Source organism: Cantharellus anzutake (assembly GCF_015039405.1).
Source record: "Cantharellus anzutake strain C23 chromosome Unknown EI90scaffold_14, whole genome shotgun sequence".
NCBI classification, from domain to species: Eukaryota; Fungi; Basidiomycota; class Agaricomycetes; order Cantharellales; family Hydnaceae; genus Cantharellus; species Cantharellus anzutake.
Window position 1 is genome coordinate 433,651 of NW_024066964.1, and position 22,166 is coordinate 455,816.

Below are 22,166 nucleotides of genomic sequence, written 5' to 3' on the forward strand. Positions count from 1 at the left end.
GCAGTTGCGGTCCGGTCTGGTGTCTGGTGCAAATCGCTCAACTTGAAGTCTGCAACATCTTCATATTCCCCCACAATATCACATTGGGTAGTACCATTCACGGTGTTTGGCTCTCTACCACACATCCTTTTCGTACCACACTTTATTCTCTGAAAGTTTCTTCTCCCGCTCTTTGCCCCGACGCCTGTAGCCCCGGTCTCCACATCTAGGTGACGCCGATCCACCTATTGTGGCTCAAGTTCTATCTGGAAAGTAGTGGACTACGTTCCGCAGCAAAACGTCCTCATTGTTAGGCCCAAGGTCTTTACAGAATTCGTGATGAAGAGCTCTATATTCAAAAGGCAGCCAGCGAAGGTCTCGCACAATTTTAGTGCGTGCTTACGTGCGTGATGGGATTCGGAACTTGTAACAGAATGTCGAGAACTTTCCTGGACTTCCTCCACCAGATTTCAGTATCAAGCTGGACAGATCCTATCGCTAGAGCACGGGAGGAGTTCGAGTGACAATCCTCCATTAAAAATATGGAAGTTGGACAAGATGTCGACGCCACTCCACCCTCGGTTCAAGGCCCACTGAAGTCCCTGCTTCTGGGTTCCGAGTGAGCTAAAGAACCAGGTGCGACAACGCTTTCACCCCCCCCCCCCCTCCCTACCAGCCGGAAACACCCAGTAGTGGACTCAGTTTTCCCAACGATCGGATGAGTTTTTCGCGAAGAGCATGCTGCGCTCGAGGCTCAAAACCAGAGGAATCTGGACGGTTGATCTCACTGATCCTAGGCACGAATCGAAGGGTGGTCGATCTTGTTGCCTTGAAGTCTATGGGACTAATCATACATTCGTAGGGTATGCGAGAATTCTCATGAATTCGGTCATAAGCAGAGCCGTTGGCTCAAATCCTCCCGCACCTGTCTGCCTCCCAGCCACTGGGGATCGGGCTAAACCAATTTACTCCCGACTGGAGTTTGAGGTATGACGAATTGTCCTTCGTTGAGTAGTTGTTGGCCTGATGTCCGGACGTTACATGAATCAGACGATCGAGGAAACTGAGAAAGGTGAGGTGAATCGCGAGGGCGTTCGTGAGATGGGACTCGAGGCCCCTGGAATAACCCCAGTTATAAGTGCAAAGTCAACGGCGTCATTGACGTCGATGGAAATAAGCTATGGGTCCCGAGGAACACATGCTTTGATGTCGAGTCTAAGTGTTGTCCACTAGTAAACAACGAGAATGAAAACTCAATACACATTCCTGAGCCGTTTGGGTTGCCCCATATGTAGCTCCCATAAAGTCACTGACATGCTATAATATTGAGAATACGAAACATCTACGTGTCAAGATGTATTGCAACCCCTAAGATAATATTGTGTGGACCCCATACGAAACCACGCCATCGAGGGATTCTTGATATATATTCACGCTTGACACCATTATGAAAGCCACAAGTGAGCGGTCCACCCAGCACCACATCGAACGTGGCCACCTTATATTTAATAGTCATGTATGCGCCATGTCCTTGCGCCGCTGGCCCATTGTCGCGGAAGGGCGCAATGCTTGGTGGGCGGTAAATTAGCCATGACAGTCGGAGCCGGCCGGCACGAGAAGTTACAGCACTGCCACCGAAAGGTTTGCTCAATCTTCCTACTCGATCCATACACCTTTGGTACGACCCCAGTACGACCCCAGTTAGGCACATTATCGCCCTTCATTGGGGTAGAGTGTCCAGTGGCATGTCGACGGGTCCTAGTTTTTTCCCAACACCAGCCCTCGTAGGTTAAAAATTTCCAATTTCTGGAGCCTGACTACCTGATGACCTCTGTGCACATCGGCAGGACCATTCGTTCGCCGGGATAACGGCTGGGACCGTCGCAGTTTGCTGCGTGCATCCGCTTGATCTCCTCAAGATCAAATTCCAGGTATCAACGTCGCCACCACCCGGGAATTCTAATCCTTTGAAACAAATATACAACTCCCTTACGGGCATCAAGCGCGACTCTGGGTGGAAGGGTTTATATCGAGGTATTGGTTCCAATGTCGCAGGGAATGCAGCAGGCTGGGGCTTGTATTTCTGGCTGTGAGCAATCGTCGGGTGTCGGTTCCGCGTTTAATTTTGACATTCGCTGTTAGCTACACTATAATAAAGGGTCGATTAGCAACGGACGGCTCAGAGAAGCTCACTTCGGGAGATTATTTGTTAGCATCTGCAGAAGCCAGTTCGCCTGCTCGATCCTTTGCATACTCATCTCAAAATAATTTTCTTTGCCTCTAGGCGCCATAACAGCGGTGCTTACTAACCCTCTATGGGTGGTGAAAGTTCGAATGTTCACTACACGTGCTGATGCTCCAGATGCATATAGAAGCGTGGCACGTAAGGGCTTATTCAGCCACCAGACAACTCAAACTAATTCCCTTTAAATCTTCAGATGGCTTAACATCAATCGTTCGCACCGAAGGTGTGCGGGGTCTCTATAGAGGGACTTCCTTAGGGCTCTTCGGCGTCAGCTCGGGGGCTCTACAATTCATGGCGTACGAACAGATGAAGAATTTTGCTTTCTACAGAAAACGGCGGAGAATTGAAAAGCAAGGCGGAATGTGGAGGGAAGGTGAAGAGAAGCTGGTACGTTTGTCCGAGTTTCACATCTATCAGCGCATCGATGCCGGTCATTTCTTCGACCCATTTACATTTGTACAGTCAAACGCCACATATACATTCGTGTCGGCTGCTGCTAAGCTCCTTGCGCTTGCTTCTACATACCCATACCAAGTCATCCGCTCTCGCTTGCAAAACAACGCTACAAACCACCTCTATCCAAATCTCCGTACCTGCACTCGCAAAACATGGCAGGACGAAGGCTATCGGGGATTTTATAGGGGACTAGGGACGAATCTTATTAGAGTGTTGCCTGGAACGTGCGTCACCTTTGTCGTGTACGAGAATGTCGCATGGTTACTGAGGACAACTGCCATTCGGAGACAACGGGAGAAGTGACATCAGACGAGTAGAATGTGTTCGGCGTGCGCTCCAGATGGTGTATATATACTCATTATGCGAGTACAGAAGATGGCAAACCGATACGTGCGCGCCCATCAGACGATCGCTGTGATGTCTGAGGATTATGAAGTCAACAATATTCCGCATTTCCAGACAACACTATCTGCGCCATTCATCGCCTGCATGTATTTGGCCTCCTCTTCCTTTCCAGGTCAGAAATTCACGATTGAAAGTGAGAACCTTAGAAATTTGTTCACGGTTCCATGACGTACATAGAATGTCACAAAGTGCATCAGCTGTGAAGTGCTTCCACTTCGCCTGTGTGATGTACTGCCAGAATTCGCAGCATCCGAGGAACCGGCAGTGGGGGGCATCTGGTAATACGATACTGAGCTCATCGATCCAATTATGAGCGGACGGGGACGCGATTTATGGAATTAATGGACAAGGAATAGCCAATGATCATGGACCCGTGAACGAAGAAGCCCTCAATGACGATAGTTTTAGCACCTCAGAGGGCCGTGGAAACATAACCCACGCATCTGAAATTCAGCTGAACCGCGCTGAAGGTTGGGATAACAACAGGTGTGATATTGTTGCCCATGTTTGGATGGCAGTCAAAGTAACTCCGATCCTGAGGTACATGCCTGGCGGATTTGACGATTGTTGATGATGATTTCATTTCAAGTACGCCTATATCGGCGTAATATTTTAGTGAACTCGGGTGATAATAGCAACTGTTATAACCGCTACCTCCGGCGCGTGCGCAAGCGCAACCTGGTCCCGCTTCTTCCAGAAATCATCCCAATTGTGATGCATGACTTGGAGCTTGAGAAGAGCGGTCACTTTTTTCGATGGGGAGTTTGATGCGGAGAGATTTATGACACATTTGGATGAGGCCGCACAGCAATTGGAACCCTCTCGTCCTTACCTCGTCCAATTATGCCATTGGGCTTTGATCACACGACAGCCTGAGATTTATCAGCGTCTAACGGCGAAGCTGATTCATTTACATCGAAAATCATTGGCCAACCTTGTGGACTTTCATGGCGATTAAGACCATCTTTGAAAGATGGACGACAACAGAAGTGTGTTTCTTTTCTTTTATTTGGTATTATTTGATGTCATCCTCTAGGCAAATATTGGGAAGGTTCGGAATAAGCACACGTATGCTAATTGCTAGTTTGACATTCGTTTGCCGCTTTCCACAGTGTTGTCTCACGAAAGTGAGCCAGGCTCTTTGAGTTTTGTCACGTATCTTAGTTTTATGTAAACGATGCATCTCGTTTCGACTCATTGGATGGTCAAGGTCCCAATATTGAAAAGCTTTGCTCTATCCTTCGCTGGCGGGTATGTGGAGTGTGGTCACCCATCAATCTAGTCCACCTATCTTTTGTGAGCAGTTTCCGAGTGCCAGGTGTTTCACGAAAAGCCAGGGAACATCACAACAGCACAGGATGCCGTCTCATGCCCTGTCCTGTTGATGTTCGTCAAAACATTCAACCGTGAGAGATGGCACGCATTATCGCTTCCGGATGCTGACCATCTGGCTCAGGGCAGCCCAAGGCGATCACTCCTTGTGCGTTCCGATAAAGCCCTGCGTCCGACCTTGAACGGGATTGGTTTTGAAGTGCACGGTATCCTGTTGCCAGGGGGATCAAACACCACTCGTCCGACTTGTAATATTTGAAAGAAATTTGCTTTCCTCGGCATCAACTCCATGTAACATTCCGTAGTGTTCTAATGCAGTCAACTTGATGGTGTTTCCCAAGTGAGATCACTAAGACTCCATTTGATGTGAAACTACAGACAGTCGCCTGTATCCCAGGCGTGGCCCAGGATTTCCTGGACCTGGTACTCCTGCTCGGAATCTTCGCCAGATTCGCGTAACTTTCAAATGTTCCAAAGGCGGTACACGCAGCCAATCCCCGCCCAAACATGTCTAATGTTTCGCGAAAAACGCCCATTATCACAGAATGTCCTCCAAACTTCGGGGACAGCAGTAGGTTAGGTACTCAGGAATTACAAGCCGTGAGAAAGCAATGCGAGAAGGTCAAAAGGATGTTCGAGGTAGGCGAGGATTTCAATTGGTGTTTCGGATAGTGAGGCCATCAAGTCAAAGGGGTCCTCGTAAAGAGAGGACAAAGTTCAGGCTTCAAGCGGCAACATATTGTATACATGTATTATGTAGCCACTGACAGCCATGTGCTCTAGAAAGGGTCACTGGCCTACTGGTCTGGCAGTTATCGTATACGTACATTTATTTATGTGGTCTTCCTATCTGCTGCTCGCAGCTCAGCCCTTGGCAAAGATCTTGTCTGCGCTCACCCCTACAATATCGCGGCGCAACCTTTATCTAGCACCTTAGCTGCGATCACAAGTCGTCGGCTGCTATTTTATTCGCTACCGATTTGACCCCCAACCGCGTTTGATAATTCGTACGACGTGTCTCTCACGAAATGCTGTACTATAACGACTAGTTTGTCGCATGTCGCACGAAGATTTTGGATTGAATTGATTTGGTGCCTCCGGCAACTCCCGGAGGCCGTGGGAACAAACTAACGGTCGTTGGTGCCACGTACAGCAGCAGGGTTGACAAACCATCGTAGGTCCAAAATTGATCGCTTTCATGATTGGATCAATAACGGCTGTCGCGATGGCACTTACTAAACATCGTACTTTAAGCTAGGGTTCTCCGAAAACATACGGGATTATTCTAAGTGGACGAAATCTGAGTGGGTCCGGAACATTAGCGGAAAGGCGGCGTACATTGGCAATGATCGATCGACCCTTCCCAGGGTACAGATCAAGAAGCAAAACCTGGCAACTCTTTGCGATATTGCAACTTGGCCATATCCAACTACAAATTCCGGCATTATCGCTGGCTCCAATCAATCCAGCCTTTCTACACGGAAACAAGCACTCACTCATAAATTGGAGGATGGGCGGTGCCGCTAGATTTGACTTATGCTGTATTAACCATCCACACGATGACAGATGTCATTCGACAACACAATCTAAAGGATGGCCTCCAGCACTAAGTCGATACCATTAGGCAAACACCTAGATGGTGAGGACGAGAGTACGAGTAGTTCGGTCCAATTATCATGCGGCAAGAGTTCGAGTTCGAACAATGAAAATGGTGAACTAACTTGCGCATGCCCTTTGCTGCACGCTTAAAGGATAATCACCTTGATCGTGATTTTGGTATATTCAGGCCCTCCTCAGGCAGGAGACCCGCAGCTTCGACACAAACTATAGAGTCATGATGAGCTATCGCTCTGGCACATCACGACTCTGTTCTGATAGAGACTGGTGTTACACCTAATCACTTTCCTGACCCAAGGGCAAAAATGGGGCTGCACGAAATCACATAGCCAACCATCAGAGAGTGCAGCCGTTTTGGACTCGTCCTACACTCCTGGGTGTGAGTACTACAAAAAAATCGCATCCCAGTATGCGTGGTGGAGTGCAGTGTGACCCCTTTGGATTGCATAGAAACACGTCCAGTCCTAAAAGGCACAGCGAGCTAACCAAAAAAGAGGACAAGTAAGGCAGCCCAGTGATGAAAGAGGCATGCGCAACATCAAAGACCATGGTCGACAGAATCAAGGGCAAACTCCGCAAATATCAGCTCGTGATCAGGATAGATTTTCTTTACTTTCTCATTTTTGATTCTTTGTATATTGAAGCGATGAGCCAGGTAGCTTTATGTAAGAAGCGACTGTTTGTGCTCGGTTGCCACTGTAAACTCCATGGCACTGCGCGCCGTCGAGGTTTATCATTCGGCCGCATTTGCTCGCCCCGATTTCTCACTTTTTGCGCCCTCTTCTTCTCATGCATTTTCTATCTGTTGTTTTTCAATGACTTTGTGACTGTGGGTCGCAGGGTGTACAATTGACCGGCCATATCCAATGCACCGCCGCAGATACCGTCCGATTCAACCATTTAGTGATCGAGGCAGCACGTCTTTCCTTTTCGTGACTCCAACTTGTTTCGTTGAGGACGCGGCTACTTATAATCCATGGCAATCATCCCAGATGGAACGGCAAGTGCAACATCGTAGAGGGAACGCCTCTCATCGAATCAGCGCTGACATGTGTTACAATCCTGTTTCAAACTTCAGTATTACATCAAAAGCCTTTTACCGCCAGGAGATGATGCCGTCATGAATTCTACGGGTCACGTAGCAAACGCAGGCTCCATCGGGGTTCATCGATCGTCATTACCCGCGGCGCTACCCTCATTCAAGGTATGTCTTCCCCTTCCGCCTTTGCGGTTCACCAATGTGTTTACAATTGGTTCGGGAATGTTCTAGCATACCATAAGGTTTAGTCAGGACACAGGAGCGTACGCCATTTCCGCACCTCATATATATGACGGTGCATTCGAGAGAACTAGACCGAGCCCTGATCATCCTGATTCCATTTTCTGTGCGTGGGTCCATCCATCACACAGTTCTTCCATTTTGACTTGTGATGGTGTAGATGATCAACTGAGCAACTTCAGAGAATGGAAGATCACACATATCACGAACTCCATGTTTAGGTGCCTCCGTTTCCGTTATCAGGCATGCCTTGTACACTGACATATTCACTTCGTAAAAAGCATCTCATTACCGGATGGCAGATTGTGGGAACGGAGACCGTCCGATCGTTTGGTAAGCGCATTGAGATTGGATCAGACATCAAAGCTAATGTGAATGTCCACAATTCGGGGCGTGCTAATAGGTAAATCTTATCAAGACTCCAGTTTCCCAAGCTACAGCAGTATGTGTACGGAAACTGTGGTCTGCAGTGGCGGAAGCTCAGTGGGTTACGTCGACTCCCCTGGTAGTGGACTTTTGAAGATCCGGAAAGGCCGGGTCACCGCATTCCCCCACTTGATGAGCCCAAATATAGCAAGTCAAAGGCAGACATAAATGCAGATGCACAGCGGCGAGCTCAGGACTATCTCAGATCGGGCGGAATAGATCATAGTGCCGAACCTGTCGCTTCGTAAGGGGTTTTTGACTTGTGACCTCAATCAAGGATACGATGAACTCATTAACGGGTTTAGTATGAGACGGATGTTCTTCAAGAACAGGGGGACAGGGGATAGGATCACGTTCGAGAAAGGAGAGCATAATGGAATAGCCGTCTCGAGTTCCGAACCAACTGCAGCGGACTACGATACCCAGGAGGTGCGGTCTCATTATTGTTATTAATGATCCACTCGCTTTCAGTATGCTGAATTTGACTTCGACAAAGTGGGAAGTTGAGCTCGTGGGTGATAATTATCGAATTCGGAATCCTAAGTCAGAGAGATATATCCTGTCCTGGATTTCACCTCCTACAACCGATCTGCCCGTCCAAGCCCTTAGATCATTCCACGGAGACGAAGCGCTTGGAAATGAACTACCAGATAGTCTTTGGGCAATTCGAAAGATTGCCGGAGAGGAATCATACGTACTTCTGGTACCCGATACTACTTTAGCCATTTCTCAGACGGACGACCCTGAGGCTAATGTGAGCCCTGCGTATCGAGATATAGCCCTGACCAGCCCTTAGATAAAACCTTGCGTAGGTTCGCCTCAAATACATAGACGGCGATACATCACAGAAAGTACGTACATCTCCAACAAGTGCTCCCACATGTATACCCATTTTTGTTGACTCGGCAGTGGGAGCTGGTTGATGTGTGATGGAGTTTGGGAGGTTTTCTGTTGCTGCAGGTCACCGGGCAGGTCGATATTGGCGCAGCCCTCGCCTCGGCTCACTTTTCATTTCCTTTCAAGATGGTGATCCTGTACAACATTTTGTTTTCTGCTTCACAATTCATAAATACGAACACAAGGGGCAGTCTGTTGGTTGTTGTCCTGCACGAGGACGGCCATAGAACGCGGTTTTTGTAAACCCGCTGCAGACGAAGAGTTATAGACAATGACGGTGAGATGATTACGAAGAAGTTTGCAAGTAATCCCAACTAGGAGTTCTAGGAAGAGATGAAAGCTGTATAGGGCCATCTACCCCTGTATCGGGGTAGTCCGGCCACTGATATCAGGGATATTATTCTGAGCCGGGTCGGAGCAGTTGGCAGTTGCACCTCTTGCCGCGCGTTTTTGACGCCATCTCATTCCACGCCTCCGTTCAAGAAACATGAGAGGAAGGAGGCACAAGGGAACGCTAACAATGACCATCTAGACCAATTCCCAGGATCAGACGAGACACAGTTCACGACAAGTTCACGAGAAGGGCTTAATGTCAGATCACGCACCATCGCTGGGCCCATTCCCACGGCGCGGCGAAGCGGATCGATGATCGCGATAGCAATAGCCCCGATCAGGGAGCGAGTCTGTAATCACCCATCCGGTAAAGTCGGAGTAATCTGCGGCCGTGGTGAATTCCCCACTTACCAGGTAGATCTGTAAGGATGTTCACAAATCACTGGGCTAGAACACAGACATGAGATGCTTACATTGGCGGCAATGGATGCTCCCTCTCCAGGATAGAGATCCATTAACAGCACAGTAATAGACTGGCTCGATGCGACCTGACCAAGGCCCTCTAGAAAATCATCAGAAGCTGCACCTAACAGAGCGGTATGACGTACGGAAGAACTGAAAGATGAGAGGGACAGCAAGATGGGCTTTAAAATGTACAGACCATCCATAGGCTACGATGCAGGACCAAAGAACAAGGTCGTCTAGGATGGAAGGGTAAGTGGTTGGCTCGACGATGGCAAAAGCGAGAATATTACAAATCGGAGACGACTTGAGCCTTGCATGTTCAAGAGGGAACCGGAGCATCTCTTCTTCTGACAACGATTTCTTACCATTCTTTATATCTCTCAGTGAATTTGGAAGATGCTCTTCGCGATCGTAACGACGATCCCGCATGTAGCTTGCGAGAGTAGAGTGGAAATCGCGATCGATCAGTCTTCCAGCTATGACACTGCCCACAGCCATTCCAGTACCAAAGGGAAGACTGTTGGAATGTCATGGGTCCTTGGAGTGTAGCCATGGCCATGGTTGCTTACTAGCAAAGACCTGCATCACTCGGACCCAGCCCATATGTATCCTGCATTATGGTCGCGGTGGTGGCCGTCTATAAGAACGATTGTCAATGGGGACGTGACGAAGTCGAAATGGGTTACATACGACTATGTACATATTCATGAAGTTCACTCCATTGAAAAAGAGAAGGATTGATACGTCTTTCTCGAAAAAATAGTGAAGCGTGCGCAGCTATGGGAGGAAGTAAGTACTGAATCCCATGTTGTGAGAGACCTTAAAAGGCACCAGATGAACGGTTTTCTTCTGCTCGACGAACATCTTCCGTTCATGTTCGGCAGCTAACATCAACTCAGTCCATGGTTCCTCCTTGCCACCCCGACAAATCTTCCTGCACATATCCAACAGTGTCATGCTGATCCCGCTTGAAGGAATGCTCCCATTTCCTCGAATGGTTCGCAATGTCTCCGGGAGAAACCAGAAGTGAAGCACAAGACAGCATGCAGTGAAAATTGACAAGAACCAAAAGACTGCTCGCCAGCCAAGGTAACGGTCGATAAACCCTCCTATTACTGGCCTGTTGGAGGTTTTGAGGGAAAAAAAATGCATCAGATCGCGAGCTCGCTGCGTACCCCAGGCAAGGCCCTAGCATCGGACCCAAATTCACCATTCCTGAACCGCGCGGCCGAAAACTCTTAATGACCTCGACTTTCAGCCCTATCACTAAATAAATTGCTCACCCATAAACATTCCACGTTCCGAAGTGGCAGCAATGTCACTCACGATCCCGCTCCCTGAAGAGTACAGATGGTGAATATTTTTTGGTGTACTGAGTAGCAGAATGACACACCAAGGGGGATGACAACGGCACCGCCTGATGAGGAAATACACCGCAGTAGCACAAGAAGCCAGTATTTGGGCGTTGGAACTAACGCAAGGCCGACAGACGTAGACACAACGAATGCGAGAGAAGTGAGATAGACAGGCCTGAAGGATGGGTTGATTGTAGAGTTAGAGGGAAAGGGCAGTAATTGATACCTCCTCCCATACACCTCTGCCAACGTTCCCCACAGGATAGGAGCTGTGATCATGAGAAAGTGTCCAGAAATATGCCAGCCGAGAAGTATGGGAAGAAAATGACGCACTTATTCCCTGGAAAATCATATATGCCGTCACAATCAGGCTACACGGAAGCAGTGATAAATAAGATTGACAATAAAGTGAAGAAGAAGCTGACTTTATCTGCTGGGTTGTCTTGTGGAAGGCTCTGACTAATTGAGGGATGGCGATGTAAAAGATATTTCCAGCGAGAGGCGAAATGAGACCAGCATAAGCGGCAAGGAAAACAATAAGCCACTTGTGGTGGCGGGAGAATACCGAGTAAGGTAGACTTGTGGGGTCGTTGAGCTTGGCAGCTTCAGCACGCCGGATGCTACTCGAACGAGGACATAGATCCACCTGGGAGGCTTCTGTTCCAGGTGTTGAAAGTGACGAATGCAGCAGACGCGCCTCCTTGCCACACATGCTCAAACCAAAGACCAGAGGCAGCTGAGGAGATTAGATGACCAGGCAACGCATGGGTCGACTTTATAACCCTCGCAGCGGGCTTCAGCTTCATGCGCGGGGATAAACTATCAGGGAATGATTTTGAGGGACTTTCTTGGGGAAAGAAAGCGGACGACTGGATAATCCCATCATTATGATACCTTGCATAACCAGGTTATTCAATCCCACTCCACTAAATCAGAATCAATAACGATATTCCAAAAGACCAGGTTCAGTCCTCTCCGAATGTCTTCCACAACCTGCAATAGATCCTTAATGGATCCTGCGGCTTACGATTTTGAACAAGAAAGACCACCTCCAGTTCCCTGAGTGTTCTTAAATGCTTTCAAGTCCAGGAACACCCAAGAGTGCTCCAGGGCTGGGTGACTTTCTGCCAGGTCCGCGGATCCGTCGGATTTAATTGGTGACCGTGATACATGACCGAATTGATCACGTACTCGCGCCACATAAGCATAAGCTTAAGAGTAACTCATTACGCGCATTTCGGGGTTCGGGGGTACAGAACCCTTGAGGGTGGCATGAGCCCTCGGGAGATTGGTCAGGTGCGGAACTCTTCCCACGCCTGACCAGTCTTGTTTCGGTCGACTTCCAATGCACAGTTGTCCCCCAGATTGTCTGAACGCAACCTCCCACCACCGTTGCATCCCACCTCAACCCGGGTCGTTCCCCACTCACCACGGAAATTGTTGTGCAAACGTGTCTATATATAGTGGCGATCCGCTTCCCCGCTGGGACGTTTGCACGCATGTACATGGTCTTTCGCTGAGGCATACCAGGACGAGCACTTTTGCGTGACGTCCACTGTGCATGTTGTGCTGGATGATCGGAAGATAATGGCACAACATAATGAGGCGCAAATTGGCAAGAGCAAGGGATATATATCCGCCTTGATGTCGAAGGAGTTACATCTTCGTTCGGCTCCTAACTACTTGTTCTAGCTCTGCGATTATTATTCCTTCATCGATGTTATTTGGGTAGGTCTTCCCCTTTTTGATCTTGATCTGGGAGAACCCCAGCGATCTGGCCCGCCCATCATACGTTATCTCCGCAAGATATTTTGGACTCCTCCCCCCCCCCCTTGTGCGGGAAATCCTCGTCCAATAGGCTATCTCACCAATTCGATCTGGTTGGTGTTCATTGGGACAAGGGCTCATAATTACTCGACCATGGCTTGGATAGTTTACTCTGCGCACATGCACTGATTTCGAAAATTAACTGCAAGGGGAAATATGTTACTGTGGAGGGCTCAGTGATAGACCCTCGATAAAGGGAAAGAATTGTGTTCAACAGAAAACTAGATAAGAACGTGTACCCAACTTGGGCGCCAACACACTGCCATGCAGCTGTGTCCGAAGTGGCAAGAATGTCCCTCCACTCGTGACGAACAGCTGAATTCTACCTTACCTTATGGAAATTTTGAGAGGGAAGTAAGACATCCATTGTTGATGCCATAGTGATTTTCCTTCATTAGATGATGCCTGTTGGGGGTCCCGGACTCGGAGTAAAAGGCACGCTGAACTCGGTAAGAGGTTTCAAAATTGTAGAATCAATCGACTTCTGAGATTCCCCTATTCTGTTAATTGGCATTATGCGAAGCCATTTGGGTCAAATTAAAGCATGAGTGGGGCTTTGTCAAACAGCGAGGCATTTTCATCATCCTCGTTAACAGAAATCTCATCCACGGGATTAAAAGGGTCCTCCGCCCTGCCACATGCCACATCGTGATACTGTGGCTAACACTGGAGGTATATCCATTCTATGCATCGACCCAAGAACTTTGGTCATGTACACACCCTACCACACCCGCAGGCGGTGGTAGACCTCTTAACCTGCCTTCTCTATGTCATACCTCCCCCAGAAGCGCCGCACAGGATTTCGATAGTTAACAGTGCATGCAAGTAATACTGGCTTGCTGACTAGGTACGATTTGCCAAACTTGTTGCAGTGGCAATAGCCAGTCTTTCTCTGTTTCAATACTCCAGTGTTCCAGCATTGTATTGGAATTCAGACTATGTCGCGTTAGACTGCGACAAGAATTACACATGAGTTATAAAGTAAAAGATAGAAATAGTTCTCACCTCAGACTCGAATAAGAGGTCTGAGGGAGAAAAGGTCTCAGAATTTCTCTCTTATATACGCGACATTCCTGAGTGGCAACGTCGTCGTACAAAGGGAGTTTTAAGTTGAATAAGAAAGGGCAAAACGCCCCCAACGCCTCAAAGCGCCCCAGAATAACCGCTACGAATAACCGCCACACAACTTCCCGATGTAAACAAAGTTGGTATTCTAATACATTGATCCTCTTGTTTTTTGTAAGCTGTTTCCAACTCTTCTTGTGTACTGAGCCTAAGTATCTCTGTATTCTGCAGCTTCTACTTCGTCCATATGATGTTCATCCTGGTAAGTTACATCTTCAGTCACAGAGGGAATTAGTGATGCGTAAAAGATCATCTTAACCATTGTATAATACACTCATTTTTAACATGATTAAAACTGTGTTTTACAATGTGGTCCATTGCATTTTACCAGGATTCCTTTACCACGTTAAAGGAGGTAGATGACCTGTTTTTTAATGATTCTCCACCACGATAACGATTGTAAACGGTCAATTTACAAGGGTGCATTTTGTAATTTACCAGTCGGATTTCGTCATTTACAATATTGTTAATTTGGTGAAAAACGTGGTTATTTACTGTTGAAATAACCACCTCAGCCTATCAGGGCGTATGGTGTAATGGCTGTGCACGCTGAGTTCGCGATCCAGAAGACTGGAGTTCGATTCCCAGTATGTCCAACTTTTAGGTTTCCCTAAAAGACCACGTGCAAATTCCAACATTTACAACTACATTTATGGCGATATACAGCGGAGACTCTAGGTTACGTTGCAATGAATAGCAGTCATTGCAAGTGAGGAAATGAACCGAGTTGAGGTGAGCAAAAGACAGAAAGGTCAATTCGAGGAGTGACGAAGAAGACCCGATCCGGAAAGCATAACGCAGGATTGAAGCCTTGGGCTCACGAGAAAAGTACGGAGTTGAGTGCGAGCAAGAGACAGGTAGCATAAAAGTCGAGCATCAATTCGATTTTGATGAGGTTGATTTGACAGAGCATAACCTAATGAAAGTGGAGGAAGTCTCGGGCTGTGAATAAGACGGTAGAAGATACCATAAGTGAACTTCAACCCTTGCGCACAACTTCGCGAGGCAGTCTTTCCTTCTGAGTGGGCCAGGTTAATCGATTCAGACTTTCTTCTGTTGTGGGGCCATCATAGTGACGGCCACGGGGGTTCTTTTTTGGCAGTACTAGTAGAGGTGGTTGTCATCGGGCCTTGGTCATTATCATCGCTTTCGAATTCCAGTCGCGTTTTTTGGTTACTAGCACAGGGGGAAATTAGCAAGGCAGCAGTGGGGGAAGAGGTAGTTGGGAGATAAACTAATGAGCGTACATGGGGCCAAACTACGCCCTAAGCAGATGCACGAGCTTTTCTACCACAGGTGTGACCCTTGGGTAACATAGATTCCTGTTTGCTGTGAGAGGCTTGACGATTTTCTAAAATAAAGAAATAAATAAATGCTATTTCTCATTCACCAATGAGTTAAAGACGCGTAAAGACGCGTTGAAACACGTCCAGATGGAAGCCATTCATGGCATTGCTGTCAGTGAGGCAGCATGCCCAGTGTCCATATTCATAAGTACTTGCCACTTCTGAAAAGAGTAGCTAGTTGCATAGCGAAAGGATAGTCAAATTGGGAGGAAATGAGCAGGTTGCAGAACGTGTATGGTATGGTGGAGAGGATAAGGCACTGAGTGGAATGGAAACTGCCGAGAACAACTTAGTCCGATTTCAGTCTAAGCGCCACAGTCTCTGCCCACCTACCCTTACATCTTTAAGTGCCAGCTTCCATACTTGGGGCTCCTCGCGACAAGAAACATTCCTGACAATTCCACCCATCGCAAAGTCGCGATCTAGTTTACTAATGTCTACAACAAGCCGTACCAACATATAATCGAGCTCTTGGTTATGCCTCGCTAGGGAAATCATGCATTGTCGGGGGAGGTGACAAAGTTTCCACAATGTGGGCCCAAAAACGACGAATTGAATTTAGGGACTTATCCTTCGTCTGGGTAGGAGTGTTTGAATTTCATGGCTCTCACTATTGAGCTGAAGTAGCTGTGGACTCAAATCCCCGAGCACGTCACAAAACGTCGCTTGTGAGAACATGCGTCACCTCGTTGACCTTGTCTCAGATAGCGGTGCTTACATGGATGCTGCCTTGGCACCGACCTCTTTTACTACACTCAAATTATCGCTCTCGCTTCGGTCTCTTCAGTATGTGGCCGATTTCCCTATGGTACGTACGCATTCCCGTCATTGGGCCATCATCGATCGCAGTTGCAAGCTCGCAAGGTCAATCGACGACGATGACTAACCGAACTCCGGCCGTCCATACCTCTGACCTTTGTACAATACATCGCAGCTCGAATACCATGAATTGAGTGGTGATTTATGCAGGGAAGAGTCTGGTATTTAGCATCATGAAACGTATATTGTAATTTACAATGAAAAAAATATCACGAAAACAATGGTAAATGGTCAAAAACCAGACCAAAAATGGTTTTTTACGGCCATTTACTTCCCACAGTGCAGTGCGGAAGCTTAACTTCGGAGCGTATTATGCTTCTAGCTTAGCCGTAACGGGAAGAGCGCTCCCTCTTCCTTTCCATCTGCGAAATGATTTGCCCTTGTTTTACATAACATTCAAACTCAAGGAACGTGGGAGTAATTATATTAACGACAAATCCCACTTCGTTACGATGGCATCAAGAACAATATGGGATCACACTCGCTGAGCACTGCAATATAACATAGGGGAACATAGCAGTTGCCGTTCAGAATGTAACGTGTTACATGTGATCGTGTATCGTTGATGGTCAAAGAATGAAGACATGCATTAATTCATACACGTGCATGGGTCATAGCACTGGTACCGAGCTACCAATGCAAAATGGTTGAAACACATTTACTGGCACTAGCTGTGCGGATTAGCAGTAAGGTACCACCGTGACCCCACATGGACCTTTCCCCCCTAATTTCCTTGGTTGGATTCATTGTTCATGAACGCACACGTGAGGGCCTAAAAGCCACTTTTCACGACCTCTCTCTCTCTCCCGTAGCTCACTTATCTTGAACTGAGGCGAGATGACATCCTTTGACGCCGTCTTCTACACCGTCTGAATATCTCTCCTCGCGCTTACCCCACTACAATGAATCTAGTTCACTTATCTTGAACTGAGTGAGCGCTTACGTTATGCTAACGCGATTTGCAAGATGGGGTGTTATCGTTGTGGGAGCCGTTGCTGTGGTTGCTTTAGTAGTGGCTGGGATGCTGCCTACCATGTGCATGTGGTTGGGGAAGTCCGGAGCTCGGGATTGAATTGATGGTGGTTGGCGGATCTCAATCATTCATTGGTCTGGATTGAAAATTTCCGATTGAATGTCGCCAGTACCTCTGGTGCGCACATGTCATGCCCTTGGCGCTCGCCGAAGTCTGCGGGTAATAGAAAAAAAACCACCTCATTTCATCTCGTGTTTACTGGCTATTTTCTTGTAGCGACACTATGGACAAGGTACAGTAGTGTATCATGGATCAGAGTAAATGTGGTATGATGTTGTAGTTCCGTGACCATGCATATCTTGGCTATGCTCTTCTCCTACTTCTTCGCTCCCAAATCCTGGGCAGTGCCGGCTTACTGTGCCCGTCTCCAATGGTCCTATCAACATCGGGTGCCCCCGCTGTATAACGTTCACGCTTTCTCGGTTTACCGCGACCGGTCCAATCTCCAAAAAGTGCGACAAGTTCGCAGTCATTGGAAATCATGTTCTTATCATCAATGGGGAGCCGTAAGCCTCAAATATCGTTTCCTCTGCACCAGCCCCCCAATTGGTTCATTGTTAGCTATACTTTCCGAACAGCGCTGTGCGATCATAAGAAGCAACTCACAAAATTATTAAGGGCTACATTCAATCTCCCCAATTACTTATTTCAAAACCACAGAGATGTATATAACGCCATGTAACAAGTCCTCGCAGTTGGCGAGGCACCTCCTTTGCCCATTTCACAGATCGCCTCACCAATACCATCGCCAGAGATGGGTATGTCCCTTCGCGAAAACCTCGTCGGAGGTTTCATTTCTGGGCTTGTGTTCCAAGGCATGTGCGTTATATCGATGGGATTGGCATTCATATTCTCTGTGAATAATAAACATTTCCACCCTTCCACTGTGTTCATGCGCCCGTTCCGCCCACTCCACGTTCTTGCCCTGAAATAGGCTCCTCGGTTCAATTACCATTCAGGTCTTCCTCTATCACCGCAGATTCCCTGAGGACCCTATCTTTTTGAAACTTGTGGTCGCGTTCTTATGGTGAGCGCTTGCTGATTTGATGACTTACTGTCTGGTGTATGGTCGGCTGACTTCACATTTCATTTGGAGGCTCGTTCTAATATTTCAAGTGTGAGTCAGAAGCTTCATCAGATATATGTTTTGAGGACTGTCCATTTTGCAGGATAGTTTCGATCTGGGCATTCATTTTCCGCTTCAGTCTTCTGGCGAAATCTACAGCATGGTATGCTCTCCCATAAGCTCATTACGGTACTGGTGTGACTTTGCTCCCCTCACAACAGGTATGATACTGTCTATCAGATTTCTGCGGTAAGACCACGATTAGCCCTGGAGTCGGACCGAGTCCACCATATTTTCCACTAGACTATTTGTTCCAGCGTCGTCCAACTTTATTTCGCCCTTCGCCTTTATCGATGTAAGTTGTCTCAATGGTCTCCCTTTCCATTTGTGAACTCCTAATGTTTTCTTGAATTTCGCTCAGTGAGTGAATCAACCTGGCTACCAATGCTGATCGTACGTAGTCACCCGTCCGCCTATTGAATATTTATCGATCTTGGTATCCTCCTCAACAGACCCTCTTGACCCTTGGGCAAGTTGGTGAGTGGACCTAAAAGTACATGTGTTGGAGAGTCTGATGCATATCTTAACCCAGGAACTGGACTTGGTAAGAGGCTGCACGAATTATAGAATCAAACGGCTTCTGAGATTCCCTGTACTCCGCACTATTCACAGCGGTCTGGGCCGAAGCGTAAGTGGAGCTTTTCAAACAGTGACGTATTCTCACCATTCTCATTGACAGAAATATCAACCGCGGTGTTGAGAGCTCGATTCTCCATGAACGCCACCTCGTGACAGTTTGGCTAACACTGGAGGTACGTCCACTCTGTGCATTGGCGCAAGAACTTCGCTTATGTATATACCTCGCAGGCAGCGGAAGACCTCTTGATCGCCTTCGCTATGACATACTTCCTCCAGAAGCGTCGCACAGGGTTTCGGCTGTAAGTGATTCGTCTATTTCTGGTCGAACGAAAAATTCCTGAATGTGCGCTTCCCTCAGGACGGATAGGGTGTTACGAAAATTAACAGTATATGCCATCAATACTGGCCTGCTGACTAGGTACGATTTATCGAACTTATTGAGAACTTCACGAACCATCCTTCCTCTGTTTCTATAATCCAGTGTTCTGGCGTTGGCCGTCATGTTTGCTGTATGACAATTTTCAGTTCTTCTGATGCACCAGGTAGCCCTGATGACTTTTGGGCAGTTTGTATTCTACGGCTTCCACTACATCCACATGATTTTCATCCTGGTAAGTTACATTTTCATTTCAGTACGGAATTCTAGCTTTACATTGTATTATACTTCTTAGCCGCTCGGAGGTGTCTACACAGCTACCCTTTTGGCAAAGTAGGTATTCCGCCGCGGAGCGATGTGCACTGCGTGTCAATGCGAGATTTCCCGCAAACTGATGACACTCCACATCAGTCTACATTCGCGCTCGAGACTTCGAGAAGAGCTTTCTTGCGGAGAAAACGGGATTTCAATACATATATCCCACCTTCCTTCAAAGGTCAGGCTCGGAGGAATACGTCCATGACCCACTCCGTCACAGCTGATCCAATGCTTTTCACCAGATAGACGACCAGATATGTGTTGCTTAGTGTGTGAATGGTATTATTCGGACGAATACAGGGAGCATCTCCGTCACCGGGCGCGGATTTCTTGCGTCTATCGTAGATGGGGATGGAGACAGAGCAGTGGGTGAATCCGAACCCTCTCTTTTGAGCATGTGTCAGTGAGTCTAGTGATTTGAGGGATGTGGGTTAGTATAATTAAATACAAGAAGAGTTTTCGTCATTGGAGGCCACAGGTGGTCTAGTCGATCAGTTATGCTCTCTCCTTGACGTCACGGTGAGCAGTGGAAGCTGAAGGTTGGTTTGAAAGCGATACATGGAGTTCGATTCAGAATCCAGATTAGTGGGTTTGGTCTATTCCAGTGCATAAGGAGCAGCGTAGCGGGACATGGTCACGATGCCATGTGGGTGCAGGAATGCAGAAGCGTACGATGAAGAAATGTGGGGGCCTCAGAGCTGTGGGAGAAGAGGTCAGACGCAGGATAGAAGATGAAACAGTCACACACAAGCTAAACTGCATAGTATTCGACGTAGACAATAGTGTCTTCCAGGGAAAGCACAAGAGCATATGAGGGAGTCCAGAAAGGCCATAAGCAAGTTCATACATGAGAATGAGGACATCAGAATCCTGTTGAGGTGGTGCCCAGGACACTGCGGGATCGCAGGCAACGAAAGAGCGGACCTAAGTCAGGTCGTACAGGAGAAGTTGGACCGGAAATTGTTCAGCTGCACCATCTAGTTCCATATCAGAGTGCAAAGGGGATTAGAGGGAGCGGGAAACTGTTCACGTGATATTCCAATTGAAATGGACATTTGACCGGCAAATTCCGGGTTCGCAGTGGGCAGACATGGTCCCAAATGGTCGCATGGTCCGAAGTCCGAAGGTCTGATTCAGTAGACAACGTCTTTCCCATGGTCCGAATTGTCCCATCAGTTGTCTGTCGGCTGAAGCCGGGACCTCGCTAGTTCAATGTCGGCAGTGTCGGCAACGAGTTTCGCGGAAATAGCCGCAAAGTAATCACATGAGGCTCGGGTTATTCCTCGTCTGGTTGGAAACCGGCTACTTCCGTATTTCGGACCTTGAGACAATGGACCCTTGTCGGAAGCACAATCAGACCACAAATGGTCTGATTGGTGGTCTGATCGTGTCAATGCCAACACTGGCAGTGCGTGCAGTAGCTCAACTGTCTCACTGGGTGTAGCCGGCGCTTGTTCTGTCATGATCATGTTGGGCTCAACGTTAGCATCAATGCTCGACTTGAACGTTTTCCAGTTCATTCATAGGGTTGTGAGAGACAACAAGAGCAGTTGCGCGCTTTATCTGAAACCAACCGGTCCCACAACTGAGCGGCCGCTGGTCATACCTCAGTCTGTTTGGAGTTCTACCTGGCTAAAGTGCATTAAAAGGATGGTTTTTGGGGTGAAAGGGCCCCACCAGTATATCCCGCGCTGCACGTTGCATTAGGCAGGTCCGGGACAACGTGTTCTTTTAAACATCCTTGGTACCAACTCTGCTTTACCAACTCACTTCCAAAAGTCCATGTTGAATAGATCTCAGCATGGCCGCCTACCGAGCTGGTAAATTATCTACTGAAAGGTCACGAAATTCCGTGGTTCAACACCGTCCGACTGTTTGCAAAGGGGTCACGCATGTGCTGCGTGACTCCACCATATTCCGTCGCTTTTCTTGAAGCAGAGCCAAATTGGGGAATGTTGCAGATCGTTGGCTTCCTCCGAGCGTATCAACCGCAACAATGGCGCTCCTATTGCGGACGGGCCAGTTTGGTGCCCGAAACGCCCTTCAGAGCTTACATCGGTTGACATAAACTCGGCACCAGTTCTCGCTGATGCTCCTACACAATCGGAGGTAACTGCTGAGAAGTAGCCGACTCGGCCTGTCATCTCTGGGCCAAAGGGAGCAATGCGTAACCCGCGTGTCCGAAGGGTACAAAGTTACACGTGGGAATGGACAGTAATCCAATTGAGGCAACTATGGTAGGAGAACGGAGTTGGGGCAGGAAGCTGAATGGGAAACTGATAAGAGCCTTGTGCAACTTGTACTGGAGTGACGGCGGGAAGGGCCGATGGCCTGCTTGCCTTCTGCGAAGCAGCAATTAAGGCAGCAGAACTGAGAGCCAAAGGGCTGACTTTTGCGAATGGAATAGCGGACGATGCAGGCAGGCAGTGGAAAACAGGGGATTCCGCTACCGACGGGGATCCCGAGTCTGCAGATCCACGGTGGGGATTCAAAGTCCTAAGTGGCTATCCACCGTGTCCGCTCCATTCCACGCGCCCATGTCAGAGGTTGATTCAAGACAAGCTTCACGATTAGTCTTCGAAATTGTATTGTCAAACACTGATTTCCTCGCTACATTGATAGCGTCCCACTCCAATTGAGTATGCCTCAGGTATCTGGGGGACACGCCGCCCACACCCATGGTTATGCGATTTGTTCGTAAGCTGGATCTGAACCACGGACCACCCACCTTGATTGAAGCGATGTATTCGTCGATTTCAATCGGCAGATAGAGAGCGAAAGAGTTTGATGACAACAGTCAGAGTCATGAGCCTGGAAGGTCTGCAACG

The 22,166-nt window shown here is 47.9% G+C and overlaps 5 protein-coding genes and 1 non-coding gene across 6 annotated transcripts; 5 read left to right on the plus strand and 1 right to left on the minus strand.

Moving 5' to 3' along the window:
* Positions 1-1,603: 1,603 nt before the first annotated feature.
* On the plus strand, positions 1,604-2,994 carry EI90DRAFT_2993327 (mitochondrial FAD carrier protein). The gene is made up of 5 exons (XM_039056149.1): positions 1,604-1,763; positions 1,827-2,068; positions 2,122-2,207; positions 2,264-2,362; positions 2,418-2,994. The coding sequence occupies exons 1-5, from the start codon at positions 1,725-1,727 to the stop codon at positions 2,981-2,983; spliced, it is 1,032 nt and encodes a 343-aa protein (XP_038918320.1). The 5' UTR covers positions 1,604-1,724; the 3' UTR covers positions 2,984-2,994.
* Positions 2,995-6,678: 3,684 nt separating this feature from the next.
* EI90DRAFT_373484 (uncharacterized protein) lies at positions 6,679-8,099 on the plus strand. Its single transcript, XM_039067527.1, has 8 exons — positions 6,679-6,699; positions 6,875-7,034; positions 7,113-7,238; positions 7,305-7,336; positions 7,496-7,534; positions 7,595-7,646; positions 7,732-7,755; positions 7,823-8,099. The coding sequence occupies exons 2-8, from the start codon at positions 7,011-7,013 to the stop codon at positions 7,985-7,987; spliced, it is 462 nt and encodes a 153-aa protein (XP_038918321.1). The 5' UTR covers positions 6,679-6,699; positions 6,875-7,010; the 3' UTR covers positions 7,988-8,099.
* Positions 8,100-8,776: 677 nt separating this feature from the next.
* On the minus strand, positions 8,777-11,234 carry EI90DRAFT_3048775 (major facilitator superfamily domain-containing protein). Its single transcript, XM_039059640.1, has 15 exons — positions 11,215-11,234; positions 11,123-11,160; positions 11,016-11,058; positions 10,828-10,964; positions 10,718-10,771; positions 10,610-10,649; positions 10,266-10,554; positions 10,125-10,211; positions 10,004-10,071; positions 9,725-9,951; positions 9,578-9,670; positions 9,443-9,531; positions 9,381-9,389; positions 9,242-9,319; positions 8,777-9,164 (listed from the first exon to the last, which is right to left on the minus strand). Exons 2-15 carry the CDS (start codon positions 11,139-11,141, stop codon positions 8,991-8,993), a joined length of 1,407 nt encoding a protein of 468 aa, XP_038918322.1. The 5' UTR covers positions 11,142-11,160; positions 11,215-11,234; the 3' UTR covers positions 8,777-8,990.
* A 3,029-nt stretch (positions 11,235-14,263) lies between these two features.
* Positions 14,264-14,337, plus strand: EI90DRAFT_t95. Its single transcript has one exon. It is a non-coding gene; the product is annotated as a tRNA-Ala (tRNA).
* Positions 14,338-17,118: 2,781 nt separating this feature from the next.
* Positions 17,119-17,945, plus strand: EI90DRAFT_374084 (uncharacterized protein). Its single transcript, XM_039067528.1, has 3 exons — positions 17,119-17,495; positions 17,558-17,754; positions 17,874-17,945. Exons 1-2 carry the CDS (start codon positions 17,230-17,232, stop codon positions 17,619-17,621), a joined length of 330 nt encoding a protein of 109 aa, XP_038918323.1. The 5' UTR covers positions 17,119-17,229; the 3' UTR covers positions 17,622-17,754; positions 17,874-17,945.
* On the plus strand, positions 17,694-19,745 carry EI90DRAFT_3014748 (uncharacterized protein; the record flags this gene model as incomplete). Its single annotated transcript, XM_039056820.1, has 16 exons — positions 17,694-17,758; positions 17,874-17,966; positions 18,109-18,168; positions 18,227-18,254; positions 18,309-18,360; positions 18,427-18,458; positions 18,518-18,542; positions 18,678-18,693; positions 18,745-18,817; positions 18,873-18,943; positions 19,003-19,062; positions 19,126-19,153; positions 19,187-19,255; positions 19,291-19,353; positions 19,432-19,516; positions 19,639-19,745. The coding sequence occupies 16 exons, from the start codon at positions 17,694-17,696 to the stop codon at positions 19,743-19,745; spliced, it is 927 nt and encodes a 308-aa protein (XP_038918324.1).
* Positions 19,746-22,166: the final 2,421 nt, after the last annotated feature.

Excerpts from the sequence above, each read along its gene's own strand:
- EI90DRAFT_2993327 (XM_039056149.1), top strand. The coding sequence starts at position 1,725 with ATGTCGACGGGTCCTAGTTTTTTCCCAACACCAGCCCTC. Across the intron at positions 2,069-2,121 it reads TGGGGCTTGTATTTCTGGCT|CTACACTATAATAAAGGGTC; the intron begins GTGAGCAATCGT and ends ATTCGCTGTTAG. Across the intron at positions 2,208-2,263 it reads GTTAGCATCTGCAGAAGCCA|GCGCCATAACAGCGGTGCTT; the intron begins GTTCGCCTGCTC and ends CTTTGCCTCTAG.
- EI90DRAFT_373484 (XM_039067527.1), top strand. The coding sequence starts at position 7,011 with ATGGCAATCATCCCAGATGGAACG. Across the intron at positions 7,035-7,112 it reads CAATCATCCCAGATGGAACG|TATTACATCAAAAGCCTTTT; the intron begins GCAAGTGCAACA and ends TTCAAACTTCAG. Across the intron at positions 7,756-7,822 it reads CAGTTTCCCAAGCTACAGCA|TGGACTTTTGAAGATCCGGA; the intron begins GTATGTGTACGG and ends CTCCCCTGGTAG.
- EI90DRAFT_3048775 (XM_039059640.1), bottom strand. Across the intron at positions 10,072-10,124 it reads TCATGAATATGTACATAGTC|ACGGCCACCACCGCGACCAT; the intron begins GTATGTAACCCA and ends TCGTTCTTATAG. Across the intron at positions 9,952-10,003 it reads AGTGATGCAGGTCTTTGCTA|TCTTCCCTTTGGTACTGGAA; the intron begins GTAAGCAACCAT and ends ACATTCCAACAG.
- EI90DRAFT_374084 (XM_039067528.1), top strand. The coding sequence starts at position 17,230 with ATGCATATCTTGGCTATGCTCTTCTCCTACTTCTTCGCTCCCAAATCC. Across the intron at positions 17,496-17,557 it reads AGCCCCCCAATTGGTTCATT|GGCTACATTCAATCTCCCCA; the intron begins GTTAGCTATACT and ends AAAATTATTAAG.